General features: G+C 48.8%; 7 protein-coding genes across 7 annotated transcripts; 2 read left to right on the top strand and 5 right to left on the bottom strand.

Moving 5' to 3' along the window:
* Positions 1-210: 210 nt before the first annotated feature.
* On the top strand, positions 211-4,166 carry BCR38DRAFT_414280 (uncharacterized protein; the record flags this gene model as incomplete). The annotated part of the gene is made up of 4 exons (XM_040858921.1): positions 211-763; positions 872-1,419; positions 1,541-2,415; positions 2,498-4,166. 4 exons carry the CDS (start codon positions 211-213, stop codon positions 4,164-4,166), a joined length of 3,645 nt encoding a protein of 1,214 aa, XP_040710435.1.
* A 1,684-nt stretch (positions 4,167-5,850) lies between these two features.
* On the bottom strand, positions 5,851-7,576 carry BCR38DRAFT_379044 (putative salicylate hydroxylase). Its single transcript, XM_040857381.1, has 3 exons — positions 6,443-7,576; positions 6,110-6,384; positions 5,851-6,058 (listed from the first exon to the last, which is right to left on the bottom strand). Exons 1-3 carry the CDS (start codon positions 7,382-7,384, stop codon positions 6,004-6,006), a joined length of 1,272 nt encoding a protein of 423 aa, XP_040710436.1. The 5' UTR covers positions 7,385-7,576; the 3' UTR covers positions 5,851-6,003.
* A 485-nt stretch (positions 7,577-8,061) lies between these two features.
* BCR38DRAFT_450463 (carboxymethylenebutenolidase) lies at positions 8,062-9,701 on the bottom strand (the record flags this gene model as incomplete). The annotated part of the gene is made up of 3 exons (XM_040861379.1): positions 9,247-9,701; positions 8,614-9,190; positions 8,062-8,547 (listed from the first exon to the last, which is right to left on the bottom strand). Coding segments are annotated over exons 1-3 (1,097 nt in total), but the record flags the coding sequence as incomplete, so codon positions are not given.
* Positions 9,702-12,217: 2,516 nt separating this feature from the next.
* BCR38DRAFT_528345 (uncharacterized protein) lies at positions 12,218-14,363 on the bottom strand. The gene is made up of 5 exons (XM_040865426.1): positions 13,720-14,363; positions 13,520-13,608; positions 13,043-13,425; positions 12,898-12,974; positions 12,218-12,837 (listed from the first exon to the last, which is right to left on the bottom strand). Exons 1-5 carry the CDS (start codon positions 13,898-13,900, stop codon positions 12,518-12,520), a joined length of 1,050 nt encoding a protein of 349 aa, XP_040710438.1. The 5' UTR covers positions 13,901-14,363; the 3' UTR covers positions 12,218-12,517.
* A 765-nt stretch (positions 14,364-15,128) lies between these two features.
* BCR38DRAFT_297072 (Alpha/Beta hydrolase protein) lies at positions 15,129-16,979 on the bottom strand (the record flags this gene model as incomplete). Its single annotated transcript, XM_040854510.1, has 1 exon — positions 15,129-16,979. A coding segment is annotated over one exon (1,851 nt), but the record flags the coding sequence as incomplete, so codon positions are not given.
* Positions 16,980-17,395: 416 nt separating this feature from the next.
* Positions 17,396-17,648, bottom strand: BCR38DRAFT_490416 (uncharacterized protein; the record flags this gene model as incomplete). The annotated part of the gene is made up of 2 exons (XM_040864519.1): positions 17,396-17,517; positions 17,579-17,648. The coding sequence occupies 2 exons, from the start codon at positions 17,646-17,648 to the stop codon at positions 17,396-17,398; spliced, it is 192 nt and encodes a 63-aa protein (XP_040710440.1).
* A 466-nt stretch (positions 17,649-18,114) lies between these two features.
* On the top strand, positions 18,115-19,420 carry BCR38DRAFT_450468 (uncharacterized protein). The gene is made up of 3 exons (XM_040861380.1): positions 18,115-18,652; positions 18,706-18,938; positions 19,048-19,420. The coding sequence occupies exons 1-3, from the start codon at positions 18,421-18,423 to the stop codon at positions 19,372-19,374; spliced, it is 792 nt and encodes a 263-aa protein (XP_040710441.1). The 5' UTR covers positions 18,115-18,420; the 3' UTR covers positions 19,375-19,420.
* The last annotated feature ends 2,098 nt before the right edge of the window (positions 19,421-21,518 follow it).

The raw sequence follows: 21,518 nt of genomic DNA on the forward strand, positions 1-21,518 counted from the left end.
AGGGTCATACATGCCCACAATTATGGGGATATTATTCAACGGTCCCGTTTCACTGCATACATGTGCGGCTGCGTCTCTGGGCTGTGTTTCTGGGCTGCCTCACTTGTCGGGTGAGCCCTTGAAACCCCACCTTATATGGAAATTTCGGTAGCTAGTTGTGTTCTACCATCAAGCCAAGATTATTATCGTCACTCACACCGAAGTTCAGACATGGCTTGGGAAGACGCCGTAGGCACAGTCGCCAGCATTTCCAGTCTTTTACAGATAGCCTGCGAGGTCACCAAGCTCAGCTACCGCTACCTATCCAGCGTTAAAAATGCGCATTCCACTCGGAGGGAATACTTGAAAGAAGTGAACGCCCTTGTGGTAGTTTTGCTACACCTCAAAGAAGCCCTCAACTCATACACCCCAAGCCTTCAGGATAATAACGCCAAGGCTAGAACGACTCAGCTGCGAAATATAATATCTGACTGTCAAGACGAGTTGACCGAGATCGAAACGACACTGGGGAGAGTGGCATTGGGCGTCTTGAAGTTATTTTGGCCACTCAAGGAGAAGGATCTCCGAGAGCAGATCAACACATTCCAACGTTATCGGAGTATGTTTGATAGCTTCATGTCCGCCAATATCCTCGCCACGACGACTGCTACCTTATCCAGGATCGACCCATTATTGCTGTCACATGAGCGCAGCCAACTCCTCGCCGTTCTTCCTCAGCCAGACACCATCTCTAAGCCACGGACTCTCACATGTCCTGGCACTGGTAAATGGTTCTTGGAGTCAGAACCATATCGCCAATGGTTGGATCCAAATTCTCCAATCCGCTTTCTATGATGCCATGGTCCTCCGGGAGTTGGAAAGTCTGGGGTAGCATCGCTGGTTGTCAAGGACCTCTTGCGGCAACAACAACAACCGGGCAATCTCTTGTTGACCTATTTCTTCTGCGACTTTGCCAACGAGGATAAGCAGAAAATTGAAGTAGTGTTGCAATGTATTGTCTACCAGCTGGTTGTGCAAGGCGACGCCGAGATTGTCCAAATTGCCAAAGACACGCTTTCCCAGTTTGACGCATTTCGAGATCCAGATATACTGGAAAAGACAATTAGGCGGATTTGCAAATCTGGACAGCCAGTGGTGCTCATCTTGGATGCCGAGGATGAAATGCAATCGACAGAGCGCCTGATGATGTATTTCTCGAAATTCGCAGCACACGGCTGTCGAATCCTCCTCACCAGCCGGAGACCAGAGACAGTTTTGCCTACGGGCATAGCCTTAGCCTCCGATTCCATTGTCTCGGTCAAGATGGAAAGTCCAACTGAAGACATCCTCAAGCTTGCTGAAAGCCGCTTCAGGGACAGTGTTTTCAGGGACAGCGCCAGTTCTGAGTTGCTTGAACGAATCGTCGAAAAGTCCAACGGGGTGTAAGTCAAGAACACCAGATCACAATCATGTCCGTCTTCATTCACACGTACAGAGACTGACACATTGCATGACCAGATTTCTCATGGCTCACATTCTCATGTAGCATATACTACAACAGACATCAGTGAAGGAAGTGAAGAAAATCCTTGACTCTGCCCCAAAAGATCTCGATCAAGTTTTCGAGTCAAGCATTCGAAGGATTGATGATCAGCCTTCAGCTCGCGCGGCTCTGGCGCATCGAGTCATTGGGTGGATCATAAATGCCAGACGACTACTAACCGCCGCAGAAATAATTGATGGTTTTGCTATTGAGGAAGGCATGGATGAAATCGATCCAGAGGCAATGACAAATGTTCAACTTCTGCTCAATGTTTGTGCTGGGTTGGTCACCATTGATGAGACTAGCACAATCAGACTCGTCCACACTTCCGTTTACGAGTTCTTTCAGCCCCTTAAATACGGCCTGACCGAAGTGCAAGTCGATATTGCCCAGGCGTGTATTCGGTACCTCTGCGCAAAGCCAATGTCTACGGGACCGGCCAAAGACGTTGTTGATTTACGAAAGCGCCTTGATGACATGCCGTTTCTGGAATATGCATCGCACAACTGGGGAGGCCATATAACTGACCAAACCACCGAGGACACATTGTCATCTTTGATCCTGCTTTTACTGGATAACGAAGATATTCGCTGGAGCTCTTTCCAGGCACTCCAGTTTGATGCAAACATCAGCAACGCCACTGTAGGTGCTGATATATTCGCATCGATTCCGCACGGTCAGGCTGCAATCCACGTATCGGCATACTGGGGACTACCATTTGTGACCAAGAGCCTACTCAAAATGGGTCATCTTTCGTCACCCCGTGACTCAGAAGAATGGACACCACTGCATTGGGCAGCAGCGAACGGCCACGTGAACGTCGTGGCAGTACTAGTAGAGGCTGGGGCAGAACTAAATGCGACGGACTCTGAAGGATGGACACCATTATTTTGGTAAGAACACTTTGAGTCTGTTTTATTTTATACGGGTAACTAGTTTTCTGTCGATACGCTCATATGCTGACATATGAACTAGGGCGTCGTTCCGTGGGCATATATCAACTGCCGAAACCCTGCTTCATGCTGGCGCAGGTTACCAGGTAAAAAGCAAACGCGGTTTGACCGCCCTGGATTGGGCCATTGGTCGTGACGAGCTTGACATCGTCTGGCTTCTACTGGATTGGAAACCGGCGTCTGGCAAGTCACAAGATACAACACAAACAGGCCTGACGCTACCGGGCCTTGCCGCTATCGGAAAAACACTCGGTATGGAGTCATTCCAGGGGAAGTTAAAAACGTCCAGATTTGGAAACACTGAGTCAGCCATCCGAGTTGACATCTCTCACCTCACCTTAGATCCGACCGAGGAGCCCCCTTTGGCATCCGAATTACACACCTTCACGATTGTCGATATGTACGGCCAATTTCGACCCCCAGTTTCCAGATCCACCTGGAGAACCCACCAAAAGGCCGAGAAGATTGGCATTAAGGAACCAGCCACTTGGAAGTCGAACCTCCTGCAGAGTGCTATCATAACAGGGGATATAGCGGTGGCACGAATGCTCGTTAAACTTGGGGCTGATGTTAATGCTCAAAAGCAAGGTTTGTGTCCTATATACGCAGCAGTCAGGAAAGCCGACGTTCAATTCCTCGAGCTACTGCTGGAAAATGGTGCTCAAGTGTCCTTCAGCCACGAAGAGCAGACGCCGCTGATTGAAGCGGTGCGATTCTACGGCAGGTGGGGTGGCATAAGAGCGAGTATCGCAGTCGTGACCAAACTCGTCGAGCACGGGGCAGACGTGAATCGACCGGACCGCCAAGGGTGCACTCCGCTGATGCACGCCATAAAACAGAAGCCGGATCTTGAAATTTGTAAGGTCCGGATCTCCAAGGGAGCCGATGTCAATGTCCGCAACTGCAAAGGCGAAAGTCCACTGCATATTGCCATGTCGTCACGGGAAATCGAAGTTTTGAAGCTTCTGGTTTCGACCGGCGCCAATGTCCAAGCCCAGGACCTCGATGGAAAGACAGTGCTACATGCTGCTGTGTATACTCTCAATTTTAACCTGGTGAAATCTATTATCGATAGCGGCGCGCAGCAGGGAATCCTTGATAACGACGGTCAAACGGCTTTCCATATGTTCCTTCAGAGGCATATATATTCCTGCGTCCGCGGCGAAGCCAACACAGGGGGAGTCCTGGAGGATTGGATTCAATGTTTTGCACGCTTCTACCCTTCCTCCCAGGACTTTATCAATCAAACTTGTCAGGACGGGAAGGCATTCGGATGTGCAGTCGATAAGCAAGCTTGGCCAGTGCTGGAAGTCCTATTATCCTACAACGCTGCTTTACCCACTGGAAGTGAACTCCTTAGTTGCTTCCACCGAGCAGTCTTTCAACACACGCCGGAAAGAATACAAGTGTGGGGGAAACATGCGGATCTCAGCCCGATCAACCGGCATATAATGTTCGCGTACTTGATACATCTTTCGCAGACGTTTTACTCGGAGTATATAAACGACGAGCCAGATATTGAAACCTTGATGCGCGAATCCCGGCCTATCCCTCTTCGTCCGGTAAAATTTCCTATTTATGGAGACCAGGAAGATATTTATTGTCAAGTTCTGAAAGCGCTGAGCGAAGCGGGATTTCACACCAACGTCGTGCTTGACGAGATATTCGTTAATGCTATTGCCGTACAGTAGGCATGCTGGGCCAGGCTTATGAAACACATGGACTGGTATTGTGAGCAGTCATTCATAAGCCAGGAACTGACAGAAGCAACAACTGCATCACAGACTGAAGTAATATACGTGTGGTTTAGTCAACCCTTACGGCGCGCGCCCACCTTGTTGACTTCGCCTACCTAGCGATAATAGGGAGATTGGTGCAGTTTAGGATTACGAGCATCCTAGCCAGTCGACCGTCAAGCACTACGTCGGCGGAATATAACTCGACAGCCGGTCCAGAATTCGAATCGTTAATCCGACCCCTTATCGGACCCCCTCTCGCCGCGATTCTTGCGAGCGTCTAGACCACGTTACGGTCTATCCACTTGAGCGTATGGTTGAGATGTATACGCTCGACGAGAACCCCAATTAGCAGATACTACGACTTGTCGCGACAAAAAATAGTCGAGCATCTTCTGCACATCAGCAGCATCCCACCCCTGAGGACGAATTTAAGTGCCACATTACCACACTTATCGGTAGTTCAGGCAGGAGTTGTAGCACAGACTTAGGGAGGGACAGGAGGTTTAGTAGTCGTTTGGCTACAAGTTTACCTGTATAACCGCCCGACGCGGCTTAAGGGCCCGCTATATCATCTATAGCCCCTTAAGGGAGTACTTGTAGAGGTACCGAGGGTTAACACCTACGGCGTATTTAATATTATTTTTTTTATATTAATATACGTGTCGGCGATTATCTTCGCAGCCCAACACGTCCCTTCAGCCAAAATTGTCATAACTCTGTTGGAACTCGACAGTGACGAAACAAACTTGACGGACAAGAAAATTATTATCGAGGCATTCGTACGGTCAATTGTGTACGAGAATAAGGTGGTATACACGGGTCTCCGCAATTTATTCCTAAAGATTTCAGCAGAGATGAACCCTGAAAGTGTCGATGATACTATAGATGATTACCACTCGTCTTCGACAGAATTTCCTCACGTGGCGAAGATTTTCCCATCATCTGAAGATCCGGATTTCCACCAGGCTTTCTGTCGCGCTCTTCTCACGGCAGGCCTCGGGAAAAAGACATACGAGGCTGGGAGAACATTGCTCGATCTTGCGGAAGCAGCAGGGAATCGTGCACTTGTGGATGCGTTGAGAGAGCCGAACTCTGATATGCAAAGGGGTAAGGAAGTTATTTGAGTGAAGCGGCGAATGATTGGAATGTTTTAGAGAACTATTTTAAGCATAGCTATAGCCTGACGGCGAACCCTATATGAAATTAAAGCAGGAATCATAATGTGGAATTCATTAAGAATATCCATGCTTATAAAATCGAAATCCCGTGAAAATAGATGCCGGGTGCGCCCCGAAACGAGGATGAGGGCATATTGAGGCAATACCTGACATCAACTCGGTAGTCACCAGACACTGTGGTAGAAGGTAACTGAACCTGCCGGTCACTCGAAACTGGCGTAAGAAAACTTCTCATCAAACATCATGAAATTTTGCTATTGTAAAAGCACCGATGGCAATAAGAAAAGGCTCAATGTCAAACTTCTATATGGCTGCTGAGGGCGGAGGGCTTGTAGGGGCGCGGCTTGGCGGGCTTCATGGTAGGAGTGAGTTTGAAATGTAGCGACATAATGTGCCGGAGTGGGTTTGAGAGGCTGGACATTCCTGGGGGTGATATAAAACTTTACTCTATGGAAGTGCCAGAATCATTTAACCTACATATTTAATCCATAGGCGGCGATATTTGATTACATAGACCAGAGACGCAATTCAAGCAGAAATGAATTCTAAAGGTATTATGACGTGTCGCTACCCTCCAAGAAATTCTTTCAAAACAAAACGAGTCACCCCCTTTAACTACTCCGCCGCTGAGCAAAAGTGTCCGCCACGTCCTTTTCCATATCATATCTAGTATAAGGGTCAGTAATAACTTTACAAAATTCAATCATGAAGACTTACGTGTTCATCTCCTCGATGGTCAACTTCTTGCTCTCATCCTTGACATTGTATAGGGGGCTCTGCGTGTTGGATGAGAACCCGATCCGTTCATGAATGTTCTCTCTGGCTCTTGCGGAAGCAGCCTGCACTTTTGTCGCCCTGGGTTTCCTGACGGCCTCATAGACTGTCAGAGCTTCACGGACGTCGCCGTTGAAGTGTTCTTTGCTGAAGACAAGGCCTAGGCAGGCGGCGTCTTCGATGGCCATGCACGCGCCTTGGCTTTGGTCTGGCATCATCTGGAAGCAGGGTTAGCGACGTGGAGGCGCAACCTGGGCGGAATGGAGTAGAACTTACAGGGTGAGCAGCATCTCCCATCACGCAAGCGACTCCCTTTTGCCACCAACCATACGGCTCGTGAACCCACAGTCTCCAAGGGCGAATCTCAACACCAATCTTGAAATGCTCGAGCAACTTGGGATCCAAGTCTGGGTATGGTGCCAGGAGATCTTCCGTCGGCAGATCCTTGCTCGTCCAGCTCTGCGTGGCGTAATCCCCCTTTTCCCTCGGGAAGAAGCAGTAGTACGAAAGTAAGCTTCCTCCATTGCAAGGCGACAGCACGATCTTGTTGCGTGTATTGTGTCCGCCCCAGTACTCCAGTGCACTATCCAGCGAGTAGTCAACCAACCCGTTCTTCACGGCAGTGGCCGTATCCACGTTGACGTGCAGACAACTCGAGCTGGCAGGCTTCTTGTCTGGCGTGATGCCAATAATTCCTCGAACGGAAGATCCGATGCCATCAGCCCCAACCACCACGTCGTAGGTAGCCGTAACTCCATTCTCAAACGTCACCATACCCGCCTCGAGGTCAATCGCCGTGCACTTGTGATTAACCACAACCTTGACGGGAAAACCTTCCCCATCCTCGCTCGTCGCGCAATCCATGAACATAGCATGCATATACTGCCGGTGGAACATGTAATACACATAACCCCACTTTTCCTCATAATCAGCCAGATCATAGACATCCACCGGCTCTCCCGTATTCCAGTCGCGGTTGATCAGCTTGCGCAACACCACACCGTCACCTTTGGAAATGTCGACGCCCCATCTATGAAGCCACTTCGTGCCGTTTGCTGCGCAGGAGATAGAGGCGCCCACTTCGCCGACGAAATCGGCCCGTTCGTAGATTGTGACTTTATGGCCAGCCCTGCGGAGGGAGATGGACGCAGCTAGACCGCCTATGCCACCGCCTACTATGGCAATGTTTAGGGGTCTCCAGCTGGTTGATGAAGGCATGATAGTTGAGGTTGGGGTCGAGGTAAGTGAGGGACGTAGGCAAGGTGTGAAAGGGGCGTATCGAATTGATTACAACCAAAACTTGACATACGAGCAACAGAAGGCTTTTACGAGCTGGATGCACATGAAACTATCTTATTATATTTCGAATATAGTATCCATCAGGTTCTGCCCTGATGGTATTGCGTTGGCCGTTCCCTCTTCTCAGTGGTTCGGAAGCTCGGAAGCGGAAGTGCGGGTAGGGGGCCCACCGTGGATTGAAGTTGAGACTCGGAAGCCGTGGAAACCCTCCTTGATTTCTCATCGGACTGTCAAAACAGAGATAATCGGGTTGAGAAAAACTAGAATAGTAAAAGTTAAGCCATTCCGGCGACTATCCGTCCAACCCTTATCAGGCTACGGCCGGGGCCGAAAGTAACATCCGTACTCTTAATCCTACGGTACAACCTTGGACGATCTCTGGCATTACCGGTTTATGCTACATTTTGAGACATACTTGCTGATATTTGAAATCATTTACCCTCGTCTTGTTATTGGGTAATCCTGGCGGGAGTAGTCCGATGCGTCGCAATGGGTTACTCCACTCAATCCCAATATCAACTCCAGAACCTTGAGTAGTAGTAGCAGATATGAAACCGCAGGGACCAGCAATTGTATACGATGATTTGAACGAATATCACCTGATATAGTATCGTATTTGAGAGTGCACGTATCTTGTTACAAGACAGAGTGCTGTCTCGTTGGACTGCAAACCTGGAGCAATAAAGCACTTGGAAATATGATATAAACCCTTCACACGTACCGGAAACCGGCCATTATGTCCAATCCAAGGCATCCGTGGGCCGAGTAATCACTCGTCAACCTCCCTCGTAGAAAACTCGAACATTTGGTTTGACAGAACAGCACTCTCATCCACCAGCTTCTCTGCAGTCTCCAGACCAGCACCAGGAACACGATACTCAAACTTTTTTCCCGCCGCAGGCTTTCTGCCGTCCTCCAAGGCATACGGGAAGTGAAGATATTCCGGCATCAGTCCCAGCTGTAAGAGCACTGTGACTTGATCCCACGATATGTGTTCGTGGTACAGCCTGTCACCCCGGATATTGACAATTGCAGTCATCGGGATACGAAGCGGCTTCCCCGTCGGTGGCACTCCCGGTGCACTAAAGGGAGTTAGTTCATGAACTATACACATCCAAATGTAAATCCTGCCCCATAAATGCACTCACAGCCAATCCACCATCTTGGTATGCGTCAAGCAGAAAACAAACTCATCCACGACCCGATCAATCCCGACTGTGCGGCTAACCAGCTGCAATTCCGTGTCCTCGGGATTATTAAACACGAAATGATCCCGGTAAAACGCCGACAGTTTCTCCCGTCCAATACCCCCCGTGATCGTGGTGATGTGATTCACGTACGGCTCCTGCACCATGGTCGCCATCGTTTTCTCCACGGAGCGCTCGCCAAACTCGAAGAACGTGTGCTCCTCCCAGATGGCCTCGAGGTCGAACCACGGGCCTCCGAGGTGCTTTTTCACGAACTCGAGACAACGTGAATGCGCCACGGCCGCGGACGCCGGGGCGAAGTCTGGATGATCTGGTAGCACGAAGGCGGGTGACTTGGCTTCGGGGTACCGGTAGATGATTTCATTTTCTGCCGTGGACTTGGAACCTTTCTCGGCAAGGTGGTATAAATGTGGTTTGGCGCATGGCGCGGGGAGAGCGCCGAAGGAGACGACTGCCTTGATCTCACCGTTGCCGTCGATTGCCTCAGTGAGTTCCGGGAATGCCGTGGTAAAGTGCACTGTGTCACTCTATATGAGAAAAAACCATAGATCCTCTGAGAACGAGATTCCATACCAATTAAGCCGTAAGCAGACTGGTTGGTACACTTCTCATGCATCGTCAATGCCTCCGTCGCCTCGCCCAACTCATCTCGGATCCGAAGATTGCTGGTCCCCTCAGCTAATTCCAGGCGAGCAACGGTAAATCCCTCTTCTGCCCATTTCTGCAGCGGTTCAGGGTCTAGTGTCTCATTGTGGCATGTCTCTCGCGCACTATTGCGTAAAGTGACAATCACGATGCCAGGCCCATTCCCATGCCGGGAGAGCGGGGCATGGATCGTCAGGGTCGGGGTCAACCTCTCGGGCTTGGCGGAGGGTAGCGGGTGCGCCATAATCGACAAAAGATGAATGAATAGCGGTCAAAATTATGCTTCAATACTGAAATCTCAGGATTTGGTAATAATATAAATCTGCTTTTTGCAAGTAATTGGTTTTGGTTATGAGAAACTTGACGTGAGCCGTCGAAATACCAAGATCCCGCTTAGAAGCGGAGCACTTCCGATCTACTAGGCAGATATTTAGATCCGCCTTAGCAGCCAGGATTAGTTAGCCGATACTCGAAACTCAGTGATACTGCCTATAACAAGCGCCTTGCCGATATTGGCTCCAACAAATAATTGGCCATGGATATCATTGTCAAGTGTCGTTGATTTTACGGGCACAAGTCTTCCAAATGAAACGAAAATTGGGAAGAACTTATACGGACCCGGGTACTATGCTTTTAGGAACAAGGTTAGTATAATTGGGGAATAGCGACATAATCCGAGTATTGAAGCAGTCGAGCTTCTAAACGATTATTAAAGTGAATTACACAATTGGATTAGTGAGGACCTGCGTGCTTACTTCTATGCAAGAGTCATCATTCCTTTTCTTTGATGGTCATGGATGCCGCGTCACCTTAATTGGTTCGCCGATGTATAAAGAGGACCTATATCAATGTTGTGTCACGGACAAGCGATTTGCTCCATCTATCCGGGTTGATCATCAATTTAGTTGGCCATATTAATTATTGTACACTATAGGGATGCGCCGGGACGCTCTACTTTTGCATTCAAACTATCCCGACTAGGTATCGACAGCTAGGTAGCTTCCATTCTACCCGCTACGACAGCAGCTACACTAATGTGAAGATCACTAATGACTCTCACTTGAACCTTTCTCAGTCCATCGACCAGGGCAATAGGGCAGATCTTAAAGCCCTACCACTCTCTCTATATACTCTCTTTAACACAACGCGGGGTAGAAAAGGGCTACTTAACTACCGATCTAGTACGAAAATAGCTACGAGTAATTGGTTCTTGTACCAATGATAGCCAGAATGCGAGGGAAAGATGGTTTTTAGTATTTACGGATGTAAAAGCGGGACGGAAGCTAACCTTCTTCCTAGGCCTTAATAGCTTAGAGGACTTTATAGGATCATAAGCCCCTATTACTCTTTCACGCACTGCAGCTAGGCTACTTCACTGCCTTCATAGGCCGTAGGCTTCTATGAGGCAGTAAAATAAATGATATTAAAAAAGAACCAGGACAATACGTTGGAACGATCAGAGTGAACGTCTTCGACTTATCAGTTTCAGGGATGATCAGGGGAAGAGGAATCCCAATAATAAGAGTGACGAAATCCCCCTCTGTCATATCAGGCGACCCAGGCCCAATATGTCTGGTCGATGTTGCAAATAGGTTACGCCTACCAGCCAAGTTGTTGAGGCTTTTTGGCAGACAGGCAACAAGGGAAAACTGGTCGGTCTACTCCACCAGGATTGTCTGGGAAACGCCCATGTAATCCAGGCGCCCATCTTCGACTTGGAGTTACATTTTGACTTGAATGGTTTGGTAAAATTCTGTAAATACGACGATTTCCCCGCCATCTAACGCTGTCAGTATGGCGCACACGGCCCATGGTATCGAGTCAAAGGCTTCAGTTGGAGGTAAATTCGGTCTCGCCAGGTGTATCAATTGGCACATGTTCGCCGATGGTCTTTTGAATTTAGACAGGTCACTACTACTTCTATCACTCGGCGCTTGTTTTATCTTTCGAGTGGCCCGCAATTACCCACTCACCAACTCCATAAACGGGTCACCTGAACTGGAACTTTTAAGGTAGACATTGGTTCGTGGGTACGTTATTTTGTACGGCATTTGTGGACGAAATTTCGAGTGACTGAGGCTTGTGGATGATGTGGACGGGATTGGTAGATTCCAGCTCTAAGAAGTATGCATATCAGCAGAAGGCCAGGACCTTGATGACGAAGTTGCCCAGTTCGGAACCCAGGAGGGCATCCTTCCACATCTTTCTGTTGCGGGCTGTGCCCAATATCCAGTTCTGTTGGCAGATACCTCGGTCAGGCTGCATTGGACGTACATAACAAAACCTTCGGTTTGCCTTAGGAACTCTGTTCTCTTCCTTTATTGCGTCCGGATCTTCACATTGGGCCCTTTCTCAGTCGTATCTGCAAGATGCCCAGTTCTTACCAACGGGTGATGCGTTACAGTCACGCAGCAGTCTGTTCGCCGTATCTTCTACACGAGCGAGGCTGGGAGGAAATGCGCGTGAGTCGAGGTCGTTTAACGCTCAGCATTCGTAGTGCCTAGTGCACACTTCCCAATCGCCCAACTGGGGTGGTGCTCTGATATTGACCCTATAGAGTTGGTTAATTTAGACAAGAGGCCTGCAAAATGCTCTCTGAGGCTGGCAACCAGACTTGGCCAGCCTTCTCAATACACACAACTTTATCCCCATAGGTATTCATATCAGAATGGTAACATCCCCTCGTTTAGGTCAAATGATTAGAATTGAGATGCCCCGAAGATAGACCGCATAGGGGTATTGCTAGGTGAAATTGACTGAGTTGTCCAGCTGGCAAGTTGTGGCGTTCTAGTGCCGGGATGGCGGCGAAAAGCTGTTGCCCTACGCCAATCTTGTAGTGGCTTGCCATCGTACGTGCTGTTTTGAAAATGGGCTGGATTTGAAGGGATTGCTTATCTGTGGTCAGTGTCACGCGGGGAACGTTCAACTCTCATGTCTAATATGTGGCACTAATCTGTGAATCGCCACAAAGGAAATTCCACTCGACTTGAACTGTTGTCTGCAGATAAATACTCAAGTGCATACCTACTTGGCTAGTCCGCCGGAGACCTTGGCTAATCGCCGTCAGAATTCATATCCCATTTCACAGACCTTTGAATCATGTCGGCTCTCCGGTTCAGATAAATACTTCAGAAGACCAGATTATTCTTCGAGGCCTTATGGCATAGTACAGCACCGTCACCTCCGATGGGCTATATTCCTACACTCCAATGCTAGACCTCTCATATCTTGAGTCTAGCTCATACTGGTCCATCATGTCCCGCTCGCCAGAGCCCTCAGAGACACCTCTGGCTCCAACCGGCAGTTTCACCTGACTCTCGGACATTTTCACGAAGCGTGGTAGTTCGTGGGTTTCCTTGGAGTTATTAATCTTAGACCTAGAGTGCCACTTTGAGCCAATAAGTGACGCAAGATGAGAGAAGGTAGGAGCGAGTATAGACCAGAGCATTGGTCCACAAGCAGCGACAATAGCGATTTCGACTTCTGCTAGATTCCAGATCGAGATGCCTGTAAGAATGACTGCACAGATGATATTAATATAGATAGAGGTCGAGTTCTTACGATTTGGGATGGACTTACGAAGACCGTCTTCGGAATACACACCCATGCTCGATCGAATGTAGATGTACCCTTTAGCAATCGATGCGCCGACGGACCTGTTGGCAATCAGTTCCACATGTCCTTCGCAAGGCCACATCATGATAGAGTGGATGAGCAGGCTTACAGTGAACCAATTAGAAACACCATCAATGTGAGTAACTTTCGACGCATGTTCATTTTTAATCTCAGAATCACCGGAATAGGGATGATAAGTGTGATGAAGTCCGTCGCAATATCACTTCCTACCATCGCATATCCACTGGGGACAGCGCTCCCGCAATGCTTTAGATACTCTGTTGGCGTGCCGAATACCGCCGTGAGATGAGAGCCGCATTCAAGGAGGCCGGCCATGACGAAGGCAGTAGCCCAAACTCCGACGATTACCATCCAAATGATAAGGAAGCGGCGGAGCGTGACTTTGGCGAAAAGTTGCCAGTAGAAACAGGAAATCGACAATTTTATTAGGCCGAGGGCAGTGACACCCATGAGGAAGAAAGCGAGTTGAATCTTTGGGGGCGTGTAAGAAGAAGTACAAGGAAGAAGAAACGGGACCACGATAGCAAGAGCAACGAGATTCAGAATGAGGTGGATGAGCACTTACGTGTCTGGCTTTGTTCAACTGCCCTGTGACAGATGCTGGATCTGCAAGTGTGGCCCCGATTCGATATCCAAGAGATTTAATTGCAACACCTGCTTGCCATTAGCATTGCCTTGTTGTAAAGCAAGTCAATACGATTCACACAAGGCATTGCACTGGATTTTGACACGCGTATACCTAGTGTAAGGAAGACTCAAACTTACCATAAATCTCGAGAACTGTCAATCCTGTCCCAAAAACCCATCCAGCTAGAATTAGCCAGTCACTTGCAAGAAAGCTCTGCCGTTCCCGTATCTTGTTGCCAAATCTCAGACCAACGCAAAACACAGTGATACACCACATGACCACAGAGCCTGCGATCAAACCTGTGGGATTTTCATACATATTGAAAAGGTAAGGGACGGTCTTCTTGCAAGATTGAAGGATTGAGCCCGAAACTGGACAGAGATTTAAGGGGCAAATTTCAAGTATGAAGTGAAGAAGTGAAGAAGTTTTGAGATTACCTAGGTAAACGCAGATGGATGCGATATTGATATGAGTCCAACAGCCAGCTGATCCTTGTGGAAGGCCTAAGACGACAGTCCCAAAAAGGACTTTCACTCCCGTGTGAAGGATTTATGTTCGTCCGGGATTTACCCTCCTTTCCACTCAGCTATCCAGCTAACAGTTATTGGCTATGGCAGACTGTTATTCTGCAACAAATACGGCACAGATGCCAATATGGTGAATGCAACGCATTGCCCTGCGGCTTATACGTGGGGTTTATCTCGGAAGTCGAGCCCTCTTGGTGATTCCTCCAGGTATGATTGTTGTGCCGATTCGCAGTTTGTCCCCAACGTTGCACAACGCATACTGCATGCAGTGGTCTTAGTGAGAAATACAATCCAAAGGGAATCAATATTTGGCATTTTTTGCGCAGAAGCGTCGATCTATCCCTGATCTGGGCGAGTCTGATGCTGACTGCGTAAAAGGTCGACTTTGCTTGCAACAAGGTGGCGCGGACGATGATTACGTTGCATATCCGTTCATTGCCATATTATGGAATCCCTGGCTGGCGGGATACTTCTGGGAGGGGTGCATACATCGGCTAAAAGTAAAACTGAGCTGCAACGCCCAGTCGTCAAGATTTTCAGTGTTTTAATCTGTGATTTGACGATTGCCCTAGATTTATATGAAGGCCAAAAAAGAGATGTTTTTTTTCTTTCTCTATGATGGTTACTTCTGGTTTTGGGGCGGGGTTTTGTAGCCCTGTACTTGGCCGTACCTTCCCACCTGTCCTATCTTACTCTACTGGGCAGCATACGTTGGAACCGGTCAGACATGTATAGGACTTTCGGCCCTACTGTTGCTTTCCGAGATGCCAACGCAAGTATTATCCGATGTATTACAGCGATGGCTAAGGAGACGAGACGCAGTCAGCCCCATTAGATGTTTTTTCTTTGCGCAAATACTACCTCATTATCCCAAAGCTACCAAAGAAATTTCTAGATGCTGCTATTTGACATGCTATGATTGGTGTAATATCGTGAGCTCAAGGAATGTGTTAAGGTGAGGGCCCAGTCAGCAGTGACACCCCCCCACCACCATGACGCGCAAACGTTTCTCAATGACCCAACTTTTCCGCAAGGCTATTGATGAATGCACATCGCTCTAGAAGCTTTTCGCGTTCTAGTTCTCGCTGCCTTTTCTGATGAGTTGCAGACTCCATCTTCCCTAACTGTACGCTATCGACAAGGGGATTCTGCATACTACCCTCCTGAGAGGCAAAACCCGTATTATCATCCAGCCCGCTCTCCAAGTGACAAGTTCCCGTACCAAATGGTCCACCAATTATCTGCAGATGGATTCCCGAGGGACCGGCCGAGTCGACGGGGTGCTCATACAGGCCTTCAGGCTCAGAAAATGACTCCGGCCATGCCTGGAAACCGTCGCCACTCGGATTACCGGTGTAGGCAAAATTAATAAATGACGCAACTATGGTATCGGATACCTGTTGATCTTCTTCCGACGTTTGGTCCTTGGGGAACATGTTGTTGTAGATATAGTCCATGTCGCTACCGTGAATAACACCGAGGTAGGGCATCCCACCAGCGTGGAACAGCGGTGTCACCCTGCTTTGATTCAAATCGTAGTGTCGGACTCCAGAGAAAGTGGGATCCCGTGCTTTAGATTGCCTCCACACCTCGAAACCAAAGTCGATAGACGAGCATGTGAACAAGAGGTCGCGCATTATGCGCGCAACGCGGAAGTAGTGGACAGGTGCGACAGGGTCCAGGTCGCCTTTTCTGGCCTCGTAATTCTGGACCTCTTGCTCAAAATCGGAAGCCGGGTAGAGAGAGAAGAGTCGTCCGTAGTCGTCGTCGGTGAGGGCGTGAGCGAAATTCTTGATGGGAACTTTCATGTCTTCCTCGGCTTGGAACATGGGAGCAGGTCCCGCGTTGGTCGCACCGTCGTCTTGCGTCCAGCCAAACACCATGGGAATACCTTTGACAAATTTCCCGGCTTTGTATAGGACCGACTGACGTTCAGGCAGAAAATCCTCGTCGACCGACGGAATGAAGGTAAAGAGCCCGGCTGGTGGATGATTGTTGACTGAATATGCCATTGCTGTTTCTGTCAACATGTTCATGGGTATCCCTCGCAAACATTCTAGGAGGCCTTCATCATCCTTGTCGTTCCCGCATCCCAGCTTCTCTGCAACGGCGCGAGTATGTGTCTCGGTCGCGTCGGAAGTCATGTTGAGAGCGGTGCCAGGTGGCCCAGACATGGCCCAAACCTGTGTGAACGGAACACCTTGCTCGCCTCCATACGTCATGAGGTGAAGCGAAGAGAAGGTCCCCCCAGAACTCAATCCAAAAGATGTGATCCTCTCTGGATCACCACCAAACGCCGCGATGTTGTCTTTGACCCATTGGATTCCAGCTCTCTGATCTCGCATCCCCACATTCAGCGACTTCTGGTCTTTCAGGATGGGAAGGCGTGCAAAGCCATAGATGGTGACGCGGTAGTTGAGGACGACGTGGATGATAGGCTTGTTGAGGGAGACGGATTGCGTGATAAGGTTGGCAGGATCAAAATGCTCATCATATGTGGAAGCCTTGATAACGCCGCCGCCAACAAGATGCACAACCACAGGCAGCTTGTCGCTGGTAGTCACGCCAGCAGGTCTTGTGACCCGGAGATGGAGGCAATCCTCGCTCTGGTCGGGGGTCTCGGCGAAGAAGGGCGGGATGCCAGCTTTGGACTGAGGACAAGCTGGACCCGGTGTTGTGGCGTCAATGTCACTGCCTTCCAGAGGCGTGTATGGTTCCGGAGGAGCAAATCGTCGCGAGCCAGAGGTGTCATGGGCGAACTTGATATTGTGGAAATCCTCCACTGCGCCCTTGGTCACACCTCGATACGTGACTTTCTTTTCCTCGATTTTGACGAGGGGATTTGCGGTGACTATGGTGCTTACGGCCAAGCCGAGAAACGCTGAGCGTAACCACGTTTGATTCCTCATTTCGACTTGCTTGATGCGAGATGACTGAAAAAAGGAAGAAAATCAAAGTGTAAACAGGAACGAAATGAAGTTTCCGGCCCAGCAAAGGAGCTGGCAGCAGGCACGTCACTTCCAATGCAGCCCCCACCTCTACGACCGGCCAGTTATATGCAGGGCATGTGTAACAGCAGGCAGGCTGCAAGTAACTTTCAAAGCAAATGATTGACTACTACTGCAAGGGTGATATGCCTGAACCAGCATCATAGGTGAGCTGACCTGTCACAAGCTGGGTCTCATCGAATGTGCGTAAGGCGCAGCATTCCGATTCATCACTCAACTCCGATCCCCCGATCTCATCTCCTGCTCCGTACTATATCCGCCAGCAAAGAAGTATCCAGCTAAAAGTCACAGTTGTTGATCCCAACCCCAATAATTCCCCGTTTAGCCTCCTCCCTCTTGATGAGACACAGGTCTGTGTCGAATTCTGTTAAGCCATCTCGTTTGATTGCATTTTCTCGACCTGCTAGTTGTCAGCGGGCTCGCATGCTTAAGAATGAACGCGGATAACAAAGACAACTTACTTGGACCTTCCGGCGGCACGGGCACGCCTAGAACCGAGACGGCGAGAACCAAAAGCGCGGTGATCTTCATTTGGATAGATGGGGAGTCAGAGTCTTGGGGAGGCGTTTGATGTAGAGATAAATTATGTTGTGCCCAAGCGAACGTTGGTGAGCGGCGACCAGCGGCATGATATGGATCCGACAATAAGCAGACTGCCACATGAAACTTTGAAAAGTGACACTGCACACTTCATAGATTCCTACATACTATCTCCCATCACCATGGTCGGGGCATCGTTGCGATTGGCACGGATGTGGTCTCAGCTCTTGCCCATGTAGTATCGCGTCTTACCACCTATGCCGCTCTGCATCCGAATACAACATCAGCTTGGGAAGTCTCCTCTTGCCATATTCGATCAGAAACTTAACCAATAAGCAGCTGAAGGATCCAATATTCCAGTGGTGGTAAGAAATCTGCGAGGATGGTGCACGTAATATCAATCCTGGCAGCCGTATATATGAATCCCACACATAAGAGGAAAGAAGATTGGTCGAATATTATGACCGGTTCCGGACAAAGCTCCGTGGTTGAATATCCTAACCATTAATCCTTGGGTCGCCTTCAGCCCATCAATTGAACTATTTGCAATTCTTGAACTGTGAATTTCAGCGATAATTTTCCGTGTTCATGGGTCAAATCCAGCACAGAGAATTTGGTCTTAATTCATTCTACTCTATCCCCAAGTGGTAGAAGTCCACCTATTCTCACTTGTTCCCTTGCTCGTGTGAAAGCTCCCTACTTTTGTCACAGCACTTTTCTCTGTATTTGTTGAATTTAGACTGCCTCCTCAAGCACAAGAACCATGTCACTTATGGTCGCTAAGCATCAATATCGCCCCGTTGACTCTAGCGATGAGGGCGTAGATGTGGAGTTAACGACCTCGCATCCTGACTGCGAATTGGCCTGGCGGCGGAGATTCTATATCCTGCTCGTGTCCTCGTTGTCCGTAATCTCTCTTCTGATTGCAGGATTTGAATACAGACTCAATGCATTCTCATATCCATCGCCCAAACCGGGTGCGAAAATTCCATATTGTAAATAATGGCAGTCCAAACGATACCAAAAATTAGCACTGACAACAGAATAGCACCGGCACCGGTGACTTATGTCAACAAATGGCTCAAGGGCGACCCTGACACTCCCAAATTCATAGGTCAGCCGCGGCCAGAAATGGACCAGGCTTGGCATGATTTGCTCTCTGCAACTGCCATTCGACTATCAGAGGAAGAGCTCGTACTGGCGAATAATGCGACTTCTATAAGACACAAGGATGGCGGATATGTTGGTGGACTTGGAATATCGCATTCGTTGCATTGTGTCGTGAGTGTTGTTCTTTCGGCTGTATCTCCAGTTTCTTGTCTTTTCCAGTCCCTCGTTTTTTAGTTGGCCACTCCTCCACTTGGTCTTCTTCACTGACTCCATGAGACAGAAACGGATCAAGCAGTATATGCACCCCGAGTACTACTACGAGGGAGAGCAGGCCTGGGATGAATTATTCTTACATGCCGACCATTGCTTGGAATCGCTCCGCCAGGAGGTGATGTGCTCGGCAGATGTGAGTGTGTACACGCTTAAATGGACACCGCACAGCAGGTACAAGCCGTCTGTCAAAGTTCCCCAGCCTCATGCTTGTGTAGACTGGGAGGCCCTGCATGAGTGGATGGCAGGTAGGGCGGCAAGTCTAGATGATGTCGTTGGTCCGCCTGAGAGTTTATATGAAGGCATAGAGACAAATTCTGACCATCCTCATAACTGATATAGGTAGCTCCATGGCTTCGACAGAGATAATGAAGTGTCAGCAACTGTTTTTACATAGCATCGTGTAAGTGAATCTCGTGTGCGGAGCGACTGCGACGCCGCTCGTGCCAGTGCTAAGGGAGCCTGCGAAAAATACGGGAAACAGGCCCCAGGACACTAGAACAGAATGCGCCTTAATGCATCTCTCTGTTCGCTTCAGGTAAGCCCCAATAGAAAATGTCAAGGCCAACCAATCTATGCGGTGCAAGGGTCGGACCAACCTCACCATATCCCCTTAGTTGGTTGGTGACCAAATTAGTAAGCAAAACGCTAGTGAAGTTGACCAAACAGTGATCCTGGTGAGGTGAGGTTAGGTTGGTAACTTTTTGGTTGGATTTACTGCCAATAAATGAAGCTATCGCTAACCTCGCCGGCGCGGTCCCCTAGGAACATACTGACAGAGGCCGCTATAGCCTCTTCTATAGCCTCGTCAGGTTCGTCCAGTGACGTGGGGTTAGGGTTTTTGGGTGCTCGTTTTCGTTTTTGGGATATTCAGACGAATTATGTAAGCGCGATCTTGAAGGGTATTTAAGACCTTATGTACGTAGTCACTTTCTTGAGAAAAAGATAGAAATCAAGCGGCCTTTTCCACAGTAATCTGAACCAATTTCTCTTTACTTGGACAGGCATTCAATGTCTGACGTACCTGTTGAGGTACTTTTGTTGCCCCTATAGATCTGATTGTGCCTGTTGAGGCCATTGTTCCCGCCTTTCACCTGTTGAGGTGATTGATCAAGGACCTGTTGAGGCTCCTTTCCTTCTCCAGCCTGCTGAGGCTCCAGTTGTTCGTACCTGTTGAGGTACTTGTTGTTCTGATCAGGGCAAGAGCTCTTGATATTGTTATTTCTTTCCACCTTCTGGATAGTAAGGTCTTGCTGAGAATCTTGTTGTCCGTTGCCATCATCTTACACCTTAAACCTGCGGGTGGTTCACTGCCCGTCGTCACCAGCCAGTTATTTTCTATAGCCGTATCAACCGTCAGAGCCCCAAGCAGAGTATCCAGCTGGCCTATTAAACCGGCTCTGTACCAATTTCGTAGTGTCTGGCACATACTTATGATACCGGCGTCAAGGCTTGGCCGCTGTGAAGTGACCATTCTACCGGCAGATGAAAATAACCGCTCACATTCAGCTGACATAGCCTGTATTGTAAGGAAATCCAGTGCTATTAACGAAAGCCTTAGGTACTTTAAACGGCGTTCATACTAGTAGCCAATAGGGTCACGTATATCCGTACCTATCTCATGGTCACTAGCACACCAAGTAGCGTATTCATCGCCGTCGACTCGGCAGTGGTTATTAGCTGTAGGGGGGAGGTTACGGCGGCTTCCGGTACCGAAGGGGTCGTGAAATCGAGGCTTTTTGGTAGGTAGTGAAGTGGCCTAGATATCCAAATTGGCGTAGTCTTGTTGCTAGACTTCCTGTACCATAGCCTTGGCCTTAGCAATCCAAGTAGGCCGGTCAGCCCAAGTCTCTTCAAACCATGACCAACTGTAGCCTGGCGAGATACTAGAGTCGGCGTTAGAGGGGTAATTTGACTCTCCATATGGGCAGCGAAGGTTTATTGAAAGTCCTAGAGATTTGGTAAATATTTTCAAGCAGACAAGTTTTACAGGCGGGTTCTATAGGGTTAGCAGTGACCCCTAGAACGGTCAAAATAGCTACAAAAGCCTTAGCAACTATAAGTTAACCAGGTTGGCCAACTAGGGCCTCCGGTGAGGTTAGCATTAGCAACCAAAGTCTGGAGAATGGTGAGGGTATTGGTGTATTTACACGCCAACCCTAGCTCACCAGGTTAGCATGGTGAGGTTGTTCCGGCCCTTGGTGCGGTGAAAGTCCTAAGTACGATATCGGGTAGGGAAAGATTACTATGAAGGCAACTCATGGTGTTTTATATAAATGATAAGTCATCCGCCTATTAAAGTCCTGTCTTCACAGATAAAGACTCCCAGCGTTTTACCACAGGTTCCAATAGTAGAAAGAACATCCAGAAGCCAATCAGGCCGAGCGCGTTGTTACTCAGGAATGCTCCAATATTGGCTAACTAAAACAACAGGGGGGTAACTCTATTAAGAGCTTACAGTGATATCATAGATGGGACTGA

The sequence above is a fragment of the Pseudomassariella vexata genome, assembly GCF_002105095.1.
Source record: "Pseudomassariella vexata strain CBS 129021 chromosome Unknown BCR38scaffold_21, whole genome shotgun sequence".
Classification (NCBI taxonomy): Eukaryota; Fungi; Ascomycota; class Sordariomycetes; order Amphisphaeriales; family Pseudomassariaceae; genus Pseudomassariella; species Pseudomassariella vexata.

Bases quoted from the DNA above. Each gene is read 5' to 3' on its own strand.
- BCR38DRAFT_379044 (XM_040857381.1), bottom strand. From the start codon at position 7,384: ATGCCTTCATCAACCAGCTGGAGACCCCTAAACATTGCCATAGTAGGC. The intron at 6,385-6,442 runs GTAAGTTCTACT...CCCTGCTTCCAG, and splicing joins TGGGAGATGCTGCTCACCCT to ATGATGCCAGACCAAAGCCA. The intron at 6,059-6,109 runs GTAAGTCTTCAT...CCCTTATACTAG, and splicing joins ACCATCGAGGAGATGAACAC to ATATGATATGGAAAAGGACG.
- BCR38DRAFT_528345 (XM_040865426.1), bottom strand. From the start codon at position 13,900: ATGTATGAAAATCCCACAGGTTTGATCGCAGGCTCTGTGGTCATGTGG. The intron at 13,609-13,719 runs GTAAGTTTGAGT...AATGGCAAGCAG, and splicing joins GACAGTTCTCGAGATTTATG to GTGTTGCAATTAAATCTCTT. The intron at 13,426-13,519 runs GTAAGTGCTCAT...ACGCCCCCAAAG, and splicing joins AGTTGAACAAAGCCAGACAC to ATTCAACTCGCTTTCTTCCT.
- BCR38DRAFT_450468 (XM_040861380.1), top strand. From the start codon at position 18,421: ATGTCACTTATGGTCGCTAAGCATCAATATCGCCCCGTTGACTCTAGC. The intron at 18,653-18,705 runs GTAAATAATGGC...ACAACAGAATAG, and splicing joins GGGTGCGAAAATTCCATATT to CACCGGCACCGGTGACTTAT. The intron at 18,939-19,047 runs GTGAGTGTTGTT...TCCATGAGACAG, and splicing joins CGCATTCGTTGCATTGTGTC to AAACGGATCAAGCAGTATAT.